The sequence below is a fragment of the Pyrus communis genome, chromosome 16, assembly GCF_963583255.1.
Source record: "Pyrus communis chromosome 16, drPyrComm1.1, whole genome shotgun sequence".
Classification (NCBI taxonomy): Eukaryota; Viridiplantae; Streptophyta; class Magnoliopsida; order Rosales; family Rosaceae; genus Pyrus; species Pyrus communis.
In genome coordinates, this window is record NC_084818.1 from 19,950,091 (window position 1) to 19,964,909 (window position 14,819).

Sequence of the window (14,819 nt, forward strand, 5' to 3'; positions counted from 1 at the left end):
AGTGTATTAGATTATGAATCTAATATCGTATCCATCATTGGATTTCTCTTCATTTTGAATGAAGAGATAATTAGATATCTCTTCATTTTGAATGAAGAGATAATTGGATATCTCTTTATTATGACTAAAGAGATATTTGGGTGGAAATGTTAAAAGTAATGACTTTAGTGTGTTCCATCATGCAAAATATATCGCCATATAGAAGCTTACAACATTGTTGTTTGGATGGAAAGGTTGTTTATGAACTCTCCATTTCAGTTCCAACCATAAAGTGTCTCTAATGTGTCGACACTACGATACTAATAGGGCGATAGCTCAAGCCAGGGAATCAAGATGTCATCAAGATCCGAACTCAAATGAGAAATTGAACCACATGATTGAGAATCATGTGTAATGGTGACGTCGTTATTCTCAAGGTTGCTTCTATGGATAACATATAGATATCCATTGTCTAGGCCTACTACTCAGCCATTTTTGAAATGAATTCAGACAAGGTATCATCATTGATGACCAAGCTAATTGGCTTTAGTGCAAGTGGGAGATTATTGGAAATGTGCCCTAAAGCCAATCATATGATGATACTTTACGAATATTTCACATGCTAAACTAATCTAGTTTAATATACAAGGCAAAGATTATTGTTTAAAGCCATCTCAAGTACATGTTATATGCTTAACCGATAAGTCCAAGGAATATGTAATTGGAAGAATGTGATCTAAAGAAGTTAGATTCATGAGACCATTCTTTTTCGTATACATATCCTAAACATTCCTGATCATAGGATTGTCAATTGGGCATTGAAAGTCTGTTAAGATCAGTACGTGCTATGTCTTCTATTAAGGAGAGTGACTGGTCTCGAGTCATTGATGTGACTGACACCAAGACAAGCATGTAAGTGCTCAATAGAGAATGATTCCACTGAACACGATCAACAAGGAGTTATCATACTCATGTCAAGTGAGAACTTATGGTTGGGATAATGCAAAGTAATCCTTTGACCTGAGACATCAAAATTGTCTTGTGGTTAGGTCCTTGATCTTTGACTATGTCAAAGTCACTCCGTTAGAGGGTGTCCACAGCATAGTTGGGGTTAAGCCACTTAGCCAGGGAGGCAAGTGAATGCGCAACAAGGGATCTCTAACCTTCAAATCGTTTGAGGGGGAATACACTATCATATAATTAAGAATCTCTAACCAGAGTATGAATGAGATTTAGGACGTCGTTCCAAATCACATTCAAGGTAATCATATAAGTAAGAAAATCACATTGGATAGTAGACACGAATAAACTATCAAACCAAACAATGTGGTCAAGAGTATTGTATTAGAGAAAGATCGTATTGCATTGTAATCCCAAACTGAATAGGTTCTCCAACCTCTTCTGATTAGCTTGGGTAGCCATGACATACTGCTAAGTGTCACTTATGGTTTGTGGAAGCCCTAAAGGTGTATAATCGCTAAAGGGAGAATTGAAAATAAGTTTCAATTCACAATTGATTTGAAGAGTTCTAATCGCCCATTGCCTCGCTAAAAGGAACCTAATGGATTGCACACCGTGTAAGGTAATGATTGAAGGATATAACAAAGATGAGTAAGGACAATTAAATAGTTTAATTGTATATGGCAAGGATTAATTAAAAGTTAATTAATCTAGAACGAAAGGTTCGTTTTAGGCCTTAAGTTAGTTTTGGGTTTCGGGACACAAAAGGGTTTTGGTCCACAAGGCACATAAGGTTTAAGTTGTGTGATAACTAAAACATAATGGGCAATTAGGTAGGTATAAATGTGACTTTATAGCCTTTTCTTCATTAGGGTTTGGATGAAAAGTGAGAACAACTTTCTCTCTTTTCTCTCTAGAACAACCGGCCACCATGGGAAAATTTACTAGCATCTAATTTTTCCATGGTCACTCATCTTCTTTCTCAACAATCCTTAGTGTCAAAACTTAGAGGTCTCCAACTGTGGTGACTTTTGGAGAACCCAATTCTCCCATCCATATCCAAGAAGACATGAAGCCAAGAAGCAAAGTTCCTCCATCCAAATCCATGGAGCCAAGGAGCAAGGAGACTAAGGAAAGAAGGCCTTCACATGGGTGAATATCCTTTGCTAAGCAAAGAGGTGCTTCAAGGGTATAAAGTTTCTCAACTCACTTTGTTTTGAGTTGAGTCTTGCTTCAGCACAACTACTAGGCTTTGAATTTTATGGTTAAAGTTTTGTTTTTGAGTGTATACAAGCATGATTCCGCCTTTTAATTGTTAATTGCATGCCTAGATGTTGCTCAAATGAACTAATTTTCACAATCATTTCCTTCAGAGGCTGTGTTGGAGAAAGGGAAGTTTGTGCCTCCTTCCTTAGCTGGGCTCTTGGGCCACTGGGCTTGGCCCATACGAGAGGTGAGAAAGTGAGAGAGGGAGGCGCGGGGGCACTAGTCCCCTTTCTAGCTGGATTGGGCTATGAGGCCTATGGGCCAAGAGAGATATAGACCAGGTTGTGGGGCTTGGCGTGGCTGCTGAGCTCCTGCAGTCTTGGGTCGTGGGGTCTGATGCGCCTTTGGAGAATTTCTTCAAGCATGTCTTCTTCAAGTCACAAGGGTGATGATGGTGTGCTGCCGTTGTATCATCAAGGGAGGTCTTTAAGTAAGGTGGGTTACTTCAAAGCTACTCACTTCAAAATTAACTTTGATGATTCGTTCAGAGATTTACTTATAACATATAGGCACGTCATTCCATCTAGGGTGCATGTGAAGCGCATCAAGGAGGGGAGCGGTCGTGAGCCATGTAGTGGGGTTTGGAGAGCTATCAAGTTTCACCCATACTACTTAGTGTTGGGGTTTACTTTTCCCATACAGCGTTCTTCCAATAAATGCTTTGCTCCATGAAGTGTGCCCCCACTCAGTGTTCCCTAAATGCGGTCCGTCTTTGACTTGGATTTAATTATCAACAAATTCGTGTACTTCTTTGACATAGGCCGCATAGATGGAATTGGGTATAACTAGGATCCCGCCACAGTTAAAATTCTCCAATGCCAATGTTAAATTCTCAAAAGTTAAAATTCTCAAAAGAATATGTTTAAGAGTTTGTGGGTAGCAAATGACTTAACTTTTTAGTGGGATAATAGGGCTATTTATAGGGGAGTGGGTGACCCTATTTGGAGAATAGTGGTCGGCCATATATGGTGCAATTGGGTGAATAATTGCAAGATATTATGTGAAATAATATTTAACAATTAACATAGCAATTAATCCTAAATTAAATAGGAAATTTGGGAGTTACCTTTTGAATAAGGATTTGATGAGGAATGACGAGAGGATTTGAATAAATACTATTTTGATTACCTTTGACTCTTCCTTGATTGAGCCGTTATTATACGATGCATACTTGTGTGAACCCCGGTGTGCCTCGAGTGTAATTTTGTCATTTTCATCCAAAAGTTCGCGTGTCACCTCCATAATTTTCTTGATTATTTTTTGCTCCACAACTGGATTTTGGTGACAAGGAGGAAGAGATGTACAGTAGGTGAACGAAAAATGCCATGGTCGCCAACTCTAGATATGTTGCACCAACGAGTCATCTGGGTTAGGAAATCGAGTCGGTCTACCCGATTGCCCTAAACGGGTCTCGGCTCCTTGGTGGGTAGATTTTTCTTTTTGGGCTTGTGGAATTGTTCTTGTCATGATGTCGCTTGTGTTATCTACATTGATGAAATTGGTGCCTCGTTGGTCTTTATGTGTATTACAATTCCTATTCTTAGTCGGTGTTGCTTGTATTTGAAAAGTGTTCCATGACTAGTCTTATTGATGATTATGTGTGTAGAATCTGTCATGTGGCACCATTGAAGTTCTTGGATTTCTATTCGTAGTCGGTTATGAAGTGATTGAACTTCTAGTTGCCATGATCGAAGTTCTTTTGGCTTTGTAGTATTTCCTGTCATTTTTATCACTCCGCCAAAATAATGGCTTTTCGATTGTCCATGTTGACATTATTTATTCCTTTGGAATTGTTTTGGTTTGAGAGCACCTCGAATTTAATTCAAGATGTCCTCTTAAAGTTTGTTAAACCTAAAATTTGAATTATTTAATCAAAGAAAAAGTTAGATTAACTAAATTGTAACTACGTTTTAACATAAAACCACTTGCCTTATTTTGTTCCTTGGAAGTTTTTTTCTTTCTTGTTTCACAAAAAATTAGAAAAAAGGAACGAAAAGACTTGTATACCCTTAAATACGTGATGTAGTGATACGTACCACAGAAGGACTCCTTATCGTCTTGTTTTCTCTGTTGAGGATTTAATTATCTGTGTTTTTCTCCATCAAGATTCAATTGCCATGGCTTTCTCTGCAAGTAGTTGTACTTGTACCCTCCCTAAGAACCCTTTCTCATCCTTGTCTCCTTTCCCACGAACCCTGGGAAGGAACCCTACTCGTCTTTTGTCCATTAAAGCTGTAAAAGCTACGGAACCAGAAGCCAATAATAATAATACCGAGAAAGCGTCTTCGTCTTCCAATGCTCAACCTTCGACCGCGACCGCAGCTTCTAAGCCGCCTCCCAAGAAGAAGCCTGTCTACTCCAGTGAGCACTATGTCCTTCAAATTTAATTTCTCTAAACTAATTGAATTTTACGCAGTTAACTATACAACAGTTGTTTGTTTGTTTATTTATTAAATTACTTTTCTTTTCTTTGGGCAGTGAAGAAGGGTCAGATTGTGAGGGTGGAGAAAGACAAGTATCTTAATAGTGTTAATGTGAGTACAAATTTAATTACTAAGAGATTCAAATTTCCCCGAAATAAATAAATAAGAGATTCAAAATTCTTAAGAATAGATATTTTATATTTTTTAGTGGTCGGAGAGTTTATGTAAAATACCCATCATTGCACAAAATGTAAATATAAATATTATTACATGCTTTTTACATCGTTAGGAGATGGAGTTTTTACATTTTTCTCATTAGAGTAGAAATCACTACATATTTAAAAAATGTATAATAAGATGTAAATGTAGTTTTTATATCGCGGGAGTCAAAAATTAAGCTGCCAAAATCTAGTGTTAAGATTTATGTATAATTGTGCATAATCTAAGGTGTATAATATATGCATGTGATGTTCAATTATCCTACTACACAATGATTAATAATTATCGATCGATATCAACCGAATATTACTTTATTTTTTTGTTTGGATTTATATACTAATAAGATGGATGTTTGCACAACTTATTTCAGTATCTTTCTGTTGGACATCCACCTTATTACAAAGGATTGGACTATATTTATGAAGACCGCGGTGAGGTATAATCCTCTTCAAACTTTTAATTCCAACACAATACTTGCCTATAGGATGTACTTTCTTGTCCGCTGAAATCTGAAAAATGATTTTTCATCATATACATATCATATTCGGAATCGTTTTTCAGTCATTCATATGTATGTTGAATAAATAGAAAATTTTATCAAAGTAGTTAACAGTGTTTAAAATATCGGTATTAGTAAAAAATGTAATATGTAAAGTAGTGGATTATCGATGGATATTTCAAATATTTATATTGAAATCGGTTACTTTAGTTGAAAATGATGGAAATTTAAAATGAAACTTTAGGAATTATCAAACATTAGTTTGGACGAAATATACAAGTTTCTCCTATATTTAACATATGTGTTAGAAATATCGACGATATTTGTCGATTTTAGCCTAAACTTAAAAGTTTCTCCAATATAAGGTGAAGTCTAGACTTTACCCATCATTTTCCTGTCTTTCTCTGATTTTTTGGATATTTTCAAATAAATATTGACCATATCAAATAAATTTAAACACTGGTAGTTACTAAAACCGTCAATGGAAGATGATTAAGAAAATGAACAGTACATAATTAACATTATTTGTGAAAATGATTCTTGTACATGCATTTCCACGTCTTTTGAGTGACTGAAACCTTAATTTTTCAGGTATTGGATTTGCGTATTTTTGAGACAGGAGAGTATGCACTTGTAAGGAAACTTTTTTTTTTTTTTTTTTTTCATTATTTTTGTTTAACTAAAAAACATTCATTCTATAAAAAGGTAAAAATAAAAAGGACTAAATGACATTAATAATTGTGTTACAGGTAGCATGGGTTGGGGTCCCAACTGCGCCAGCATGGCTTCCAACAGACATGCTTATCAGGGTACCTGCGTGCTTCTTTCTTGCTAAGTTGGAAATTAGACTAGTTTAAAATTCATCTCACTGTTGGCGCTTTTGAGCTTGATCTTGTAATTGACTTTTGTGTTATGTTTGCAGTCAGACAAACTCGATTATGAGAGGCTGTGATACAGGATCCAAATGCATTAATCGATCATCACCTGCGACATTATTGTATCTTCTTTATCACCTTCTGCTACAACTCTTACCGTATTTTTTTGTAAAGATCGCTCTAGTCGACCGATCAAATGCACACAAACAACAGTATGTTTCTCTGCATTGTACCCAAGGATCGCCAGAATAATTTTTTCCACAAAGCAGACCGGAAAGATAGATCGTTCTATGTTGTCAAATGGGTCATCAAAGCCGAGTGCCAGAGAATGAATCTGAACATGTCTTAATTGAAAGATGAGTATTCAAATATCCTCTTAGCACGCTTGTGGGCATTCATAAGTTCAACCAATGAAGGAAGCGGCTGCGGCACAGGCACCTTCACTGGCCTGTATAACCTTCTCAATCTTTCATTGAAGTACTGTGATGACCCAATGACAATGCCATTGGTTTTCTGAGCTTCTAACTCTTCCTCACCGGGCTTTTCGCATTGTACTTCACTAATACCACTCTCTACCCTGGTCTCTTCCCTCTGGCCCGACAACTTTTCTCCTACTCTACTGTCAACATCTTGTCTTCGTTCATCTTTTATGTACATAGTTTTCTTCTCTTCCTGCTGAATACCCAATTCTTCAAAACCGCACCTAGCTTTACCAAATAACGTGACAGACAATCTTTTTCTTGGAGGCGAGAAATCGAACAACTCTTTCTGGGAAGCAGATATCTTTACTGGTAGCGCTTGAGAATATGGACGATGTTGAGTAGGCTCTTCAGACGCTTGAGAGTCCACAACTTTAATTGATTGATAATCTGTACTTGAAGAAGCTTCCACACTAATGTCTAGAAGTTTCCAAACAGGATCGTCCCAAGATATTTTAGAGCTACAACAGTGCTTCTTAACATAATGCAGCTCCATAGCCCTGCAATTGGGGGTCGTTGAAACAACCCATTTAGGCAGTAGAAGCTGCAGAGAGCACTCTAATTCTTCCCTTGATGAGTGCATTGAATAACAGACATGCCAAACACCAAATTGGTCCCTTACTGCTTCGTTAAATTTCAACTTCCTTTGACTTTCATTACCTAGGAATTCTCCCTCGCAAGCATACCACTGTGCTGAAGGACGGATAATGAGAGGTTCAGGCTTTAAGTTAACTTGAGCCTTTGCAACCTTTGCTTTTGCCCTCTCATAGAGTTTTGGAAATCCATCAAGCAGCTGGAAGCGTGAAGATGGATCTTGAGAGACAATTTCAGGAGCTATGACTCGCAGAGCATCAAAACACTCAGGATTGGTCACTTTATCAACATATATCTTCGATCCAAACGTGCGGAACACACTAGTCAGTATCTCTTCCTGACCAAGAAGATCACAAGCTAAATACACCTCGACTGCATTAGGATGCTTCCATATACAATTAATTACCTATGTCAAATGAATAAGAGGAAAAAACAACATAAGAGAGAGAGAGAGAGGGAACTGAATGGTTTTACGTCCTAAGATCACAAACTCGTAACTTTATCATGAAATCCCAAAAAATCAAGTAATTAAAATGTAGAGAGAGAGAGAGGAGAGGGGCGGGCGGGCGGGGGTGGTGGTGGGTTGCTAGAAAAAGGGAATGCAAAAGCTAATTTACGTCAAGAACAAATATAGGAGAAAAATGTTTTCGTTTTCATATGCTCACTACTAATATGCCACCATATGGAAGAATTCTCAAATTCAGCAAATATTCATTAAACAGAGTGAACAATATCTCACACCCCATGCAAATAAAAATTATTAAAAGAAGAAAATATTAAATAACAGGAAAACACAGAGAAAGAAGAAAACAGCAGCATACGAATTTAACAATCAGATACGATTAAATCACAAAATGAATCAATATCAATATTCTCAGAATCATTCTTCATTAAGTAGGATAAATGGTTACGTATAAAAGTGAAATCTACCAAATTTGCAGTCATATGTATGCCTAAAGAAAGATGAGAATTGTAGTCTAAGATGTAATAATGCAGTTTCTAATGCTTTTGTAACTCTTAGTAATCATCAGATGTATGTTAAAAGAGATAAGATGGCTATGTTTCACAATCTAAAGACACTTCAAAAATAGGAAATATGGTAGGTTACTTCAATAGAGCATCGCTTGAAAAATTTAATGTCCTAAAGACAGTCAGAGGTAATCAGCCATAGAGAGTTTTTGGTAGGCCAAAGTATAGATTCCCTGTTTTTTGTGTTGGCACATTCGATATCCAAACAGATTTAACATTCTAGCATGTTGCAGTCTACTGCTTCACCTTACAAGAAAGAAATATTTTGGAGTTTAAGACACGAACTGCAGTGAAGAACCAAAATGATTCTTCATTCTAAAGATTTAGGTTATTAACATACAAATTATACAAGTAATGAAGGTTTATTACTACCGCTTTAGCATATTTTATTTGGGAGCAAAGCTGTTTTATTGGAAGGTATGAAGTCTAACCAAATTTGTGTAGCAGCTGCAGATCATAGCTTAAGATAGTACTATGAAAATTTTGCTTCAGCTGCAAAATTGCCATTTGAACCCAATTTTACTAAAACGTTTCCTTTTTCTTGTCCCTCAAACAAAATTTGGATTGGTCTAATGAGTTAAAACATTATTTTTACTTTTATAATTAATATTTTATATATATTAAGTTTTTGGTTTCTCAGTGTCCTACAATTTCAACAACTTTCATTCCTATCTTAAAGCCTTTGGAGATTTGAGAAAACTTGTGTGAGCGTGTGTGTGTGAGCACGCACGATGTTCTATGCATTGTGAGAAAGAAGAAAGCCTTAAGAGAGGTTCAAGAGAAACTTGTTTTGCCTTTAAATATTTTTTGCCTTTAAACTTGTTTTATGTTAAAACTTGATATTTAGAACCCTTTTCAATACCAAAAGAATTGACTGAAAAAGACAAGCTACTCCACAAATCTTGTGCCTTGTGGATAGTCCAACAAAACCGAATGATCCCTGAAGCATATGTGCCATGAACGAGAAGAGTTGGAGCACATGTCTTGGATCAACAAGAAAAAGTGTGGATTAGGAATGAGGATGTGCTAAAATTTTTAAGAGCGGTTGGTGAGAAAAAAGTGTTAAGGGAGAAAATCCAAAAAAAAGTGTTAAGGGAGAAAATCCAAACACACATCAATAGTTTCTTACAATCAACCCAGAGTTGATTAGGAAAAAATCAGCATCAGGCTGCACTGGACTCATTCTGGCTGACCTCACACTTACACACTCCAGCTGAAGCTCAAAAGAAGTTTAGTCTTTAGCATCCTTCAGTTTTGAATCTTTTGATTAACGTTCAATAATACAAAGTAGTTACTTTTATAAGGATTATGGATAGGACCCAAGTTGATTCTCTCGAAATTCTCAAAGACACAATTCAGGACAAACGAAACTAACACATTGATTAAGGACATGGAGGGACTCAGACCCAATGAATATAAGATTCTAAGATAATAGGCCTAAAATTCATGTGAATTCATTAATTAGATGAGTCGTTACAAATTCTCTGAATTATATAGTGCTTGGCACTTGGATGAGTTTATTTATCACATTAAAGATTCAAACTAATGGAAGACGTGGCACAAAACCGAGTGCAATGGTGTTCTAGGATTCATCCAGCAGGCCCCATTTAGTGGGATAAGGCTTTGTTGTTGTTGTTGTTGTTGTTGTTGTTGTTGTTGTTTATTCAAGATTCAAACTAAGCTCATGCATGAAATTGTAGTCCTTTACACAATGAATGTAAGTCTAACTGTAGTCTTTTACTTTTATTTTCCTCAGTGTTGCCTTACTTTGAATGGGATATTTTTAAAGTGGATTAAGCTACTCAAAAGCTTATGTGTGTATGCACCTATATGGTCGAGGTTGTTCACATGGAACTGTGTAAACTTGTACAGGAGACCTCTAAAGGGTCGATTTGGGTCAATACATCAACCTTACAAGTATTCCAAATATGATCAAGTCGATTTTGTCAATCACCTCAGCCACAACTGGCCTTTTCTAATTTCTAGACAAAGTTTGTAGAAAACTTGTGTGACTTTGATTGATTACCTAATCTTTTTTTTCATAGGCTAAATTGATTAACTGCGATTTATGAGAGCATACTCTCCCACTCTCTAGGCCAAAGTTGGTACAAGCATAAAAAGGTTGCATAGTCGGAAACTAGAGTTTTTCACAAAAAATGCTTACACATATATACCATTCCAGGTATAGTTTTGACCTATGCAACAAAATCAGATAAACATGAAAATAAGTAATTAAATGTCTAGGCTGGAATCTTGAATAGACTGATCTTTGGCATTCAAGAGTACCTGCTGAATTGCTGACTCCTTGCTGGGGATTTTTTGAGTGAATTTTCCAAATGTGCAGTCTAGAAATACATAATCAAGTTGACACCTAGGCTTGTGTCCTTTCTCCCCAAGGTACTTGGCTGGTAGACTTTGCAGACACTCAGGTGTGAGTCTGCAATCCCCGGTGTGGAGAATATTACCGAAATTGCCTTCGAACAAGAACATTACGGCTCCTGAAGTTCACACAACCCACATCAAACAAGGTATTGTCTGTCAATAAAGCTATCCTCAAGTCAACTATAAATTGTGTGAGGTAATTAGAAGCAACCCCCACCACCGAAAAAACCCCTATCCGATCCCCGCCCATATTCAAAACAGATTACATCCAAACACAGACACGAGATTTTATCCTATAAACAGATAGATTCACACAAGAAATCATCGGTTAAAAGGATATTCTCGTTCAGAACATTTCAACGACTTCAATTCGCTTCCTTGGCACAATGAGCGACAAATAATTTGAACTTTGAAGAGATCATTTAACTGAAGCTTAAATGTCACAATTAAAACTTGAAACAAAACAATTTGGACACAAAATTAAACAACCGTGAGTAATATGCAACTACAATTGATCTGAAAACCAATGGAATATATAGGTGAAGAAATAGTGAAAAGCTACCAGGACAGTGATTGGCGTCCAAGGCCGTAACCGTGAAGAGGCCATCAGGGTCGTCAATGGCCACGGATTGCCCAACCTCAAAGCTCACAAATAAAGATTCATCAAGCTGCATAAGGCAGAAGGCAAAAATAATTAAAAATGAAAACCTAGATAGATGGATAGAAGAAAACAGAGAGAGAGAGAGAGAAATGAAGAGGTTTGAAGAGAGACGTTGGGGAAGAAGCGGAGGAGGAGGGTTTGGGTGAGGCGGGTGGAGTAGATTGGGTAAGAGGAGTGGGCAGAGATGCCGAGGGAGTGGTCCTTGTGGGCATGGGTTAAGAAATGGTGCCTCTTCCGCTTTGAACTTGGACTCCATGTATCCACCGAGAACGGTACCCCTTTCGGCATTTCTATTGGCATTTTCTTTCCCCCTCTCTCCCGCAAAAGCTTCCACCGGTAGAATTTAGAAAGAGGAGCGAGGTTTTGGGAAAACGATAGAGATTAGAGGAGTAATTCCGGAAGCATAAGCTGAGCTGGTGTTTCCCACCGATTAAAAATTGACACCTGTTTGTCTTGTCTTTTACACAATATTTTTCGCAAGAAATCGTGCTTTACGTTGATGCACTTAATTGTGGTCTTTGATTTTATTTGAAGATCATTTTAAATAGAGATGGTTAAAGGTTGATAAGTCAGAAAACAATATGATTTGTTTAAAAAATAATTGTGGTCTTTGATTTTATATTTCTTATTTTTATGCAATTTTGATAATTTTTTAAATAGAATTTTTGAGTGAAACGTGTCGAGGTATAATTATTTAATTAAGAGAAGCATCCAAATGAAACGAAATGACCTGCTTGCGTTGATGTTTAATTCATTTGGAGCAAAGCATGCATATGGCAACATGCAGTCGGCCTCTTGAGTCATACACATGGATATGCTTCGGAAATACATACTAAAAATTAATTTCCTAATGTCAATTTGCCGTGCCATGGACTCTAAACACACATGCATTCTTAGGCAGCTGGGCCCATGAAACGGGTTGGAAGGGGGGCTGAAGTTAGCCAGCCCGATGGTCATTCAGCTATTAATTGGCCAGGTGGACTCCACATGTTTATTGCCCAGCCCTCAATTGGAGTTGGGTTTTTAACAAATTGGGCTAAAGAATGACCTATGTCCTTTTAGCCTTTCATTGAAGATAGCTTTATAGCCTTGTAAGAAATTATTTTTTAATGCACGGTGTTAGGACATATTTATATACCATCTTCAAACGAAATGAGTTATTTTTTAGCCGCCTTAATAATTTATTATTTAAAGTTTGTTCTTTAATTTTATTAGTTAATTGAATTAAACTAACATATTAAAATAAGGTTTTCGGACATAAGGTTTCATGTTATTAAATATTTTAATTTTAATACAACTTCATTGAAATACAACACCTTAAATATTAAAAGTACAACTTAAATATTAATAGAGTGTTTGAGGTAAATAGAATGTGAAGAATTGAAATAAAGCGAGGTAAGATAGTATGAATGTAACATCCCACATCGCCCAGGGGAATGAATCATGTAAGCTTTATATGTATATTCTCATCTCTACCTAGCACGAGGCCTTTTGGGGACTCACGGGCTTCGGGTTCCATCGGAACTCCGAAGTTAAGCGAGTTTGCGCGAGAGCAATCCCAAGATGGGTGACCCACTAAGAAGTTCTCGTGTGATTTCCCAGAAACAAAACCGTGAGGGTGTGGTAGGGGCCCTAAGCAGACAATATCGTGCTACGGTGGAGTCGAGCCCGGGATGTGACAATTTGGTATCAGAGTCAATCCCTGGCCAGAAGTGTGCCAACGAGGACATCGGACCCCTAAGGGGGGTGGATCCTATAAGCCTTATATGTATATTCTCATCTCTACCTAGCATGAGGCGTTTTGGGGACTCACGGGCTTCGAGTTCCATCGGAACTCCGAAGTTAAGCGAGTTCGCGCGAGAGCAATCCCAGGATAGGTGACCCATTGGGAAGTTTTCATGTGAGTTCCCAGAAAAAAGAAAAAAAAACCATGAGGGTGTGGTAAGGGCCCAAAACGGATAATATCGTGCTATGATAGAGTCGAGCTCGGGATGTGGTGGGGGCCCGGGGCGAGATGTGACAATGGAAGGGTGAAAAGGATGTGAGAAATGTGTAGAAATGGCTTAGGTATTTATAGGAAAAAAATTAGAATTTTTAATTTTTCTTTTCAAAATTTGACTTAAAAAAAATTCAAAATCCAACGGCTAGCTGACGTCAGCTTGAGCAAGTGGGTTACTGACAGCTGGGCCCAACTTTTCGGGCTAGCTGGCTAGTTATGTTTGCCCAACCCGTTGGGCATTTGGCTGAGTTTTGGCCCAGCCCTCATGGAGATGGGTTTTGTGACAAAAAGGGTCATATTTTGGCCTATACTCCTTTGGTCGGTCCAATTGGAGATGGCCTAAGAAGGGGCTACATTTGGCTTAGTCTAATGCCTCTTTGGCCAAATAATGGCCTGGTGGGCTCCATTGAATTATAGCCCAGCCATCGGTTAAAGATGCGTTTTTTGGCAATCAGGCCATTATTTTTCCCGTAGACTTGTAGCTCAGTTGCAATAATTGATTCATATTTAACGCTAGATTTGAAAACATCCAATGGTAGTTTAATTGAAGGAAAAATTAGGATCCAATCCCTAGTCACTAATGTTCATAGACTAAAAAGTTTTCAGTTTTTTATCAAAGTCCCTTAACTTTGTACACCTCAACATTTTACTAATAACATAATTCCATGTCATCTTTTTTATTTTTTTTACAACAAATTTCAGTTTATAATTTTTCCACATAATCACCTTCAAAATGTTGAATAACATTTGTAAGTGAAAATCTCATAATTTTCTCACTCAAATTTATGTGTAAATTCAAAGTCAACATTATTATATTGTATATGTATGTTCAAATTTAGATTTCACCAAAAAACTTTTAAACTTTTTTTTTTCTCCATGACCACCATATTGCAAAATCATAACAAATGGCTATTGTATTGCTTTGAACACAATTGTAATCTCATTGGGTACATTCTTTTTTCTTGTTCTTTAATCCATTTATAACATATTTTGACACATCCCGACCCATAATGTCCACGTGTCCATCTGAATCGTGATGTGTTGGCAGACACCCGGAGGGTGACAAAGCCATAAAGTAAGGTTGATGTGTAAAAGTAAGGTTAAATTTAAACTTTAAATAAATAAACCAGAGTCCACAATGTGATTGGGTAGTAACCCTTATTACAAAATGTGAAGTTCAGAGCATAGTACAGAAAGATAAAAGTTGTCTCATCCATAAAGGATGATTATTTAATACATAAGCAACCTACTTTGATGGAAGAATAGTCAACTACTTCCACTGAAACCTCGTACTCCCACGAGCTCAAGCTCTATGTCCTGGAGGGGCGAAAAACAAAAGTGAGTGGACCTATAAAATAAAGTTTTCTGAAACTTTTTGAAAACGTGTAACCCCTCGCTGTAAAACAAGTACATGATTTTCCAAAGTAATAATATAATAATAGGTAGTAGGGTGC

At 37.1% G+C, this 14,819-nt stretch overlaps 2 protein-coding genes across 3 annotated transcripts; one reads left to right on the plus strand and one right to left on the minus strand.

The window, feature by feature from the left end:
• Nucleotides 1–4,271: 4,271 nt before the first annotated feature.
• On the plus strand, nt 4,272–6,572 carry LOC137720658 (NAD(P)H-quinone oxidoreductase subunit O, chloroplastic). Of its 2 annotated transcripts, XM_068459746.1 has the most exons (6): nt 4,272–4,566; nt 4,684–4,739; nt 5,218–5,283; nt 5,938–5,979; nt 6,096–6,155; nt 6,269–6,572. In XM_068459746.1, the coding sequence occupies exons 1-6, from the start codon at nt 4,323–4,325 to the stop codon at nt 6,296–6,298; spliced, it is 498 nt and encodes a 165-aa protein (XP_068315847.1). In that variant the 5' UTR covers nt 4,272–4,322; the 3' UTR covers nt 6,299–6,572. The 2 variants fall into 2 exon arrangements, with proteins under 2 accessions (XP_068315847.1, XP_068315846.1); XM_068459745.1 differs by having other exon boundaries at nt 6,096–6,443.
• LOC137720656 (uncharacterized) lies at nt 6,424–11,731 on the minus strand. The gene is made up of 4 exons (XM_068459744.1): nt 11,478–11,731; nt 11,268–11,373; nt 10,610–10,821; nt 6,424–7,700 (listed from the first exon to the last, which is right to left on the minus strand). Exons 1-4 carry the CDS (start codon nt 11,664–11,666, stop codon nt 6,567–6,569), a joined length of 1,641 nt encoding a protein of 546 aa, XP_068315845.1. The 5' UTR covers nt 11,667–11,731; the 3' UTR covers nt 6,424–6,566.
• Between the last annotated feature and the right edge of the window lie 3,088 nt (nt 11,732–14,819).

Bases quoted from the DNA above. Each gene is read 5' to 3' on its own strand.
- LOC137720658 (XM_068459745.1), top strand. From the start codon at position 4,323: ATGGCTTTCTCTGCAAGTAGTTGTACTTGTACCCTCCCTAAGAACCCT. The intron at 4,740-5,217 runs GTGAGTACAAAT...AACTTATTTCAG, and splicing joins AGTATCTTAATAGTGTTAAT to TATCTTTCTGTTGGACATCC. The intron at 5,284-5,937 runs GTATAATCCTCT...TTAATTTTTCAG, and splicing joins TTTATGAAGACCGCGGTGAG to GTATTGGATTTGCGTATTTT.
- LOC137720656 (XM_068459744.1), bottom strand. From the start codon at position 11,666: ATGCCAATAGAAATGCCGAAAGGGGTACCGTTCTCGGTGGATACATGG. The intron at 10,822-11,267 runs GTAGCTTTTCAC...TGTGAACTTCAG, and splicing joins GGACGCCAATCACTGTCCTG to GAGCCGTAATGTTCTTGTTC. The intron at 7,701-10,609 runs GTACTCTTGAAT...CATTTGACATAG, and splicing joins AGGAGTCAGCAATTCAGCAG to GTAATTAATTGTATATGGAA.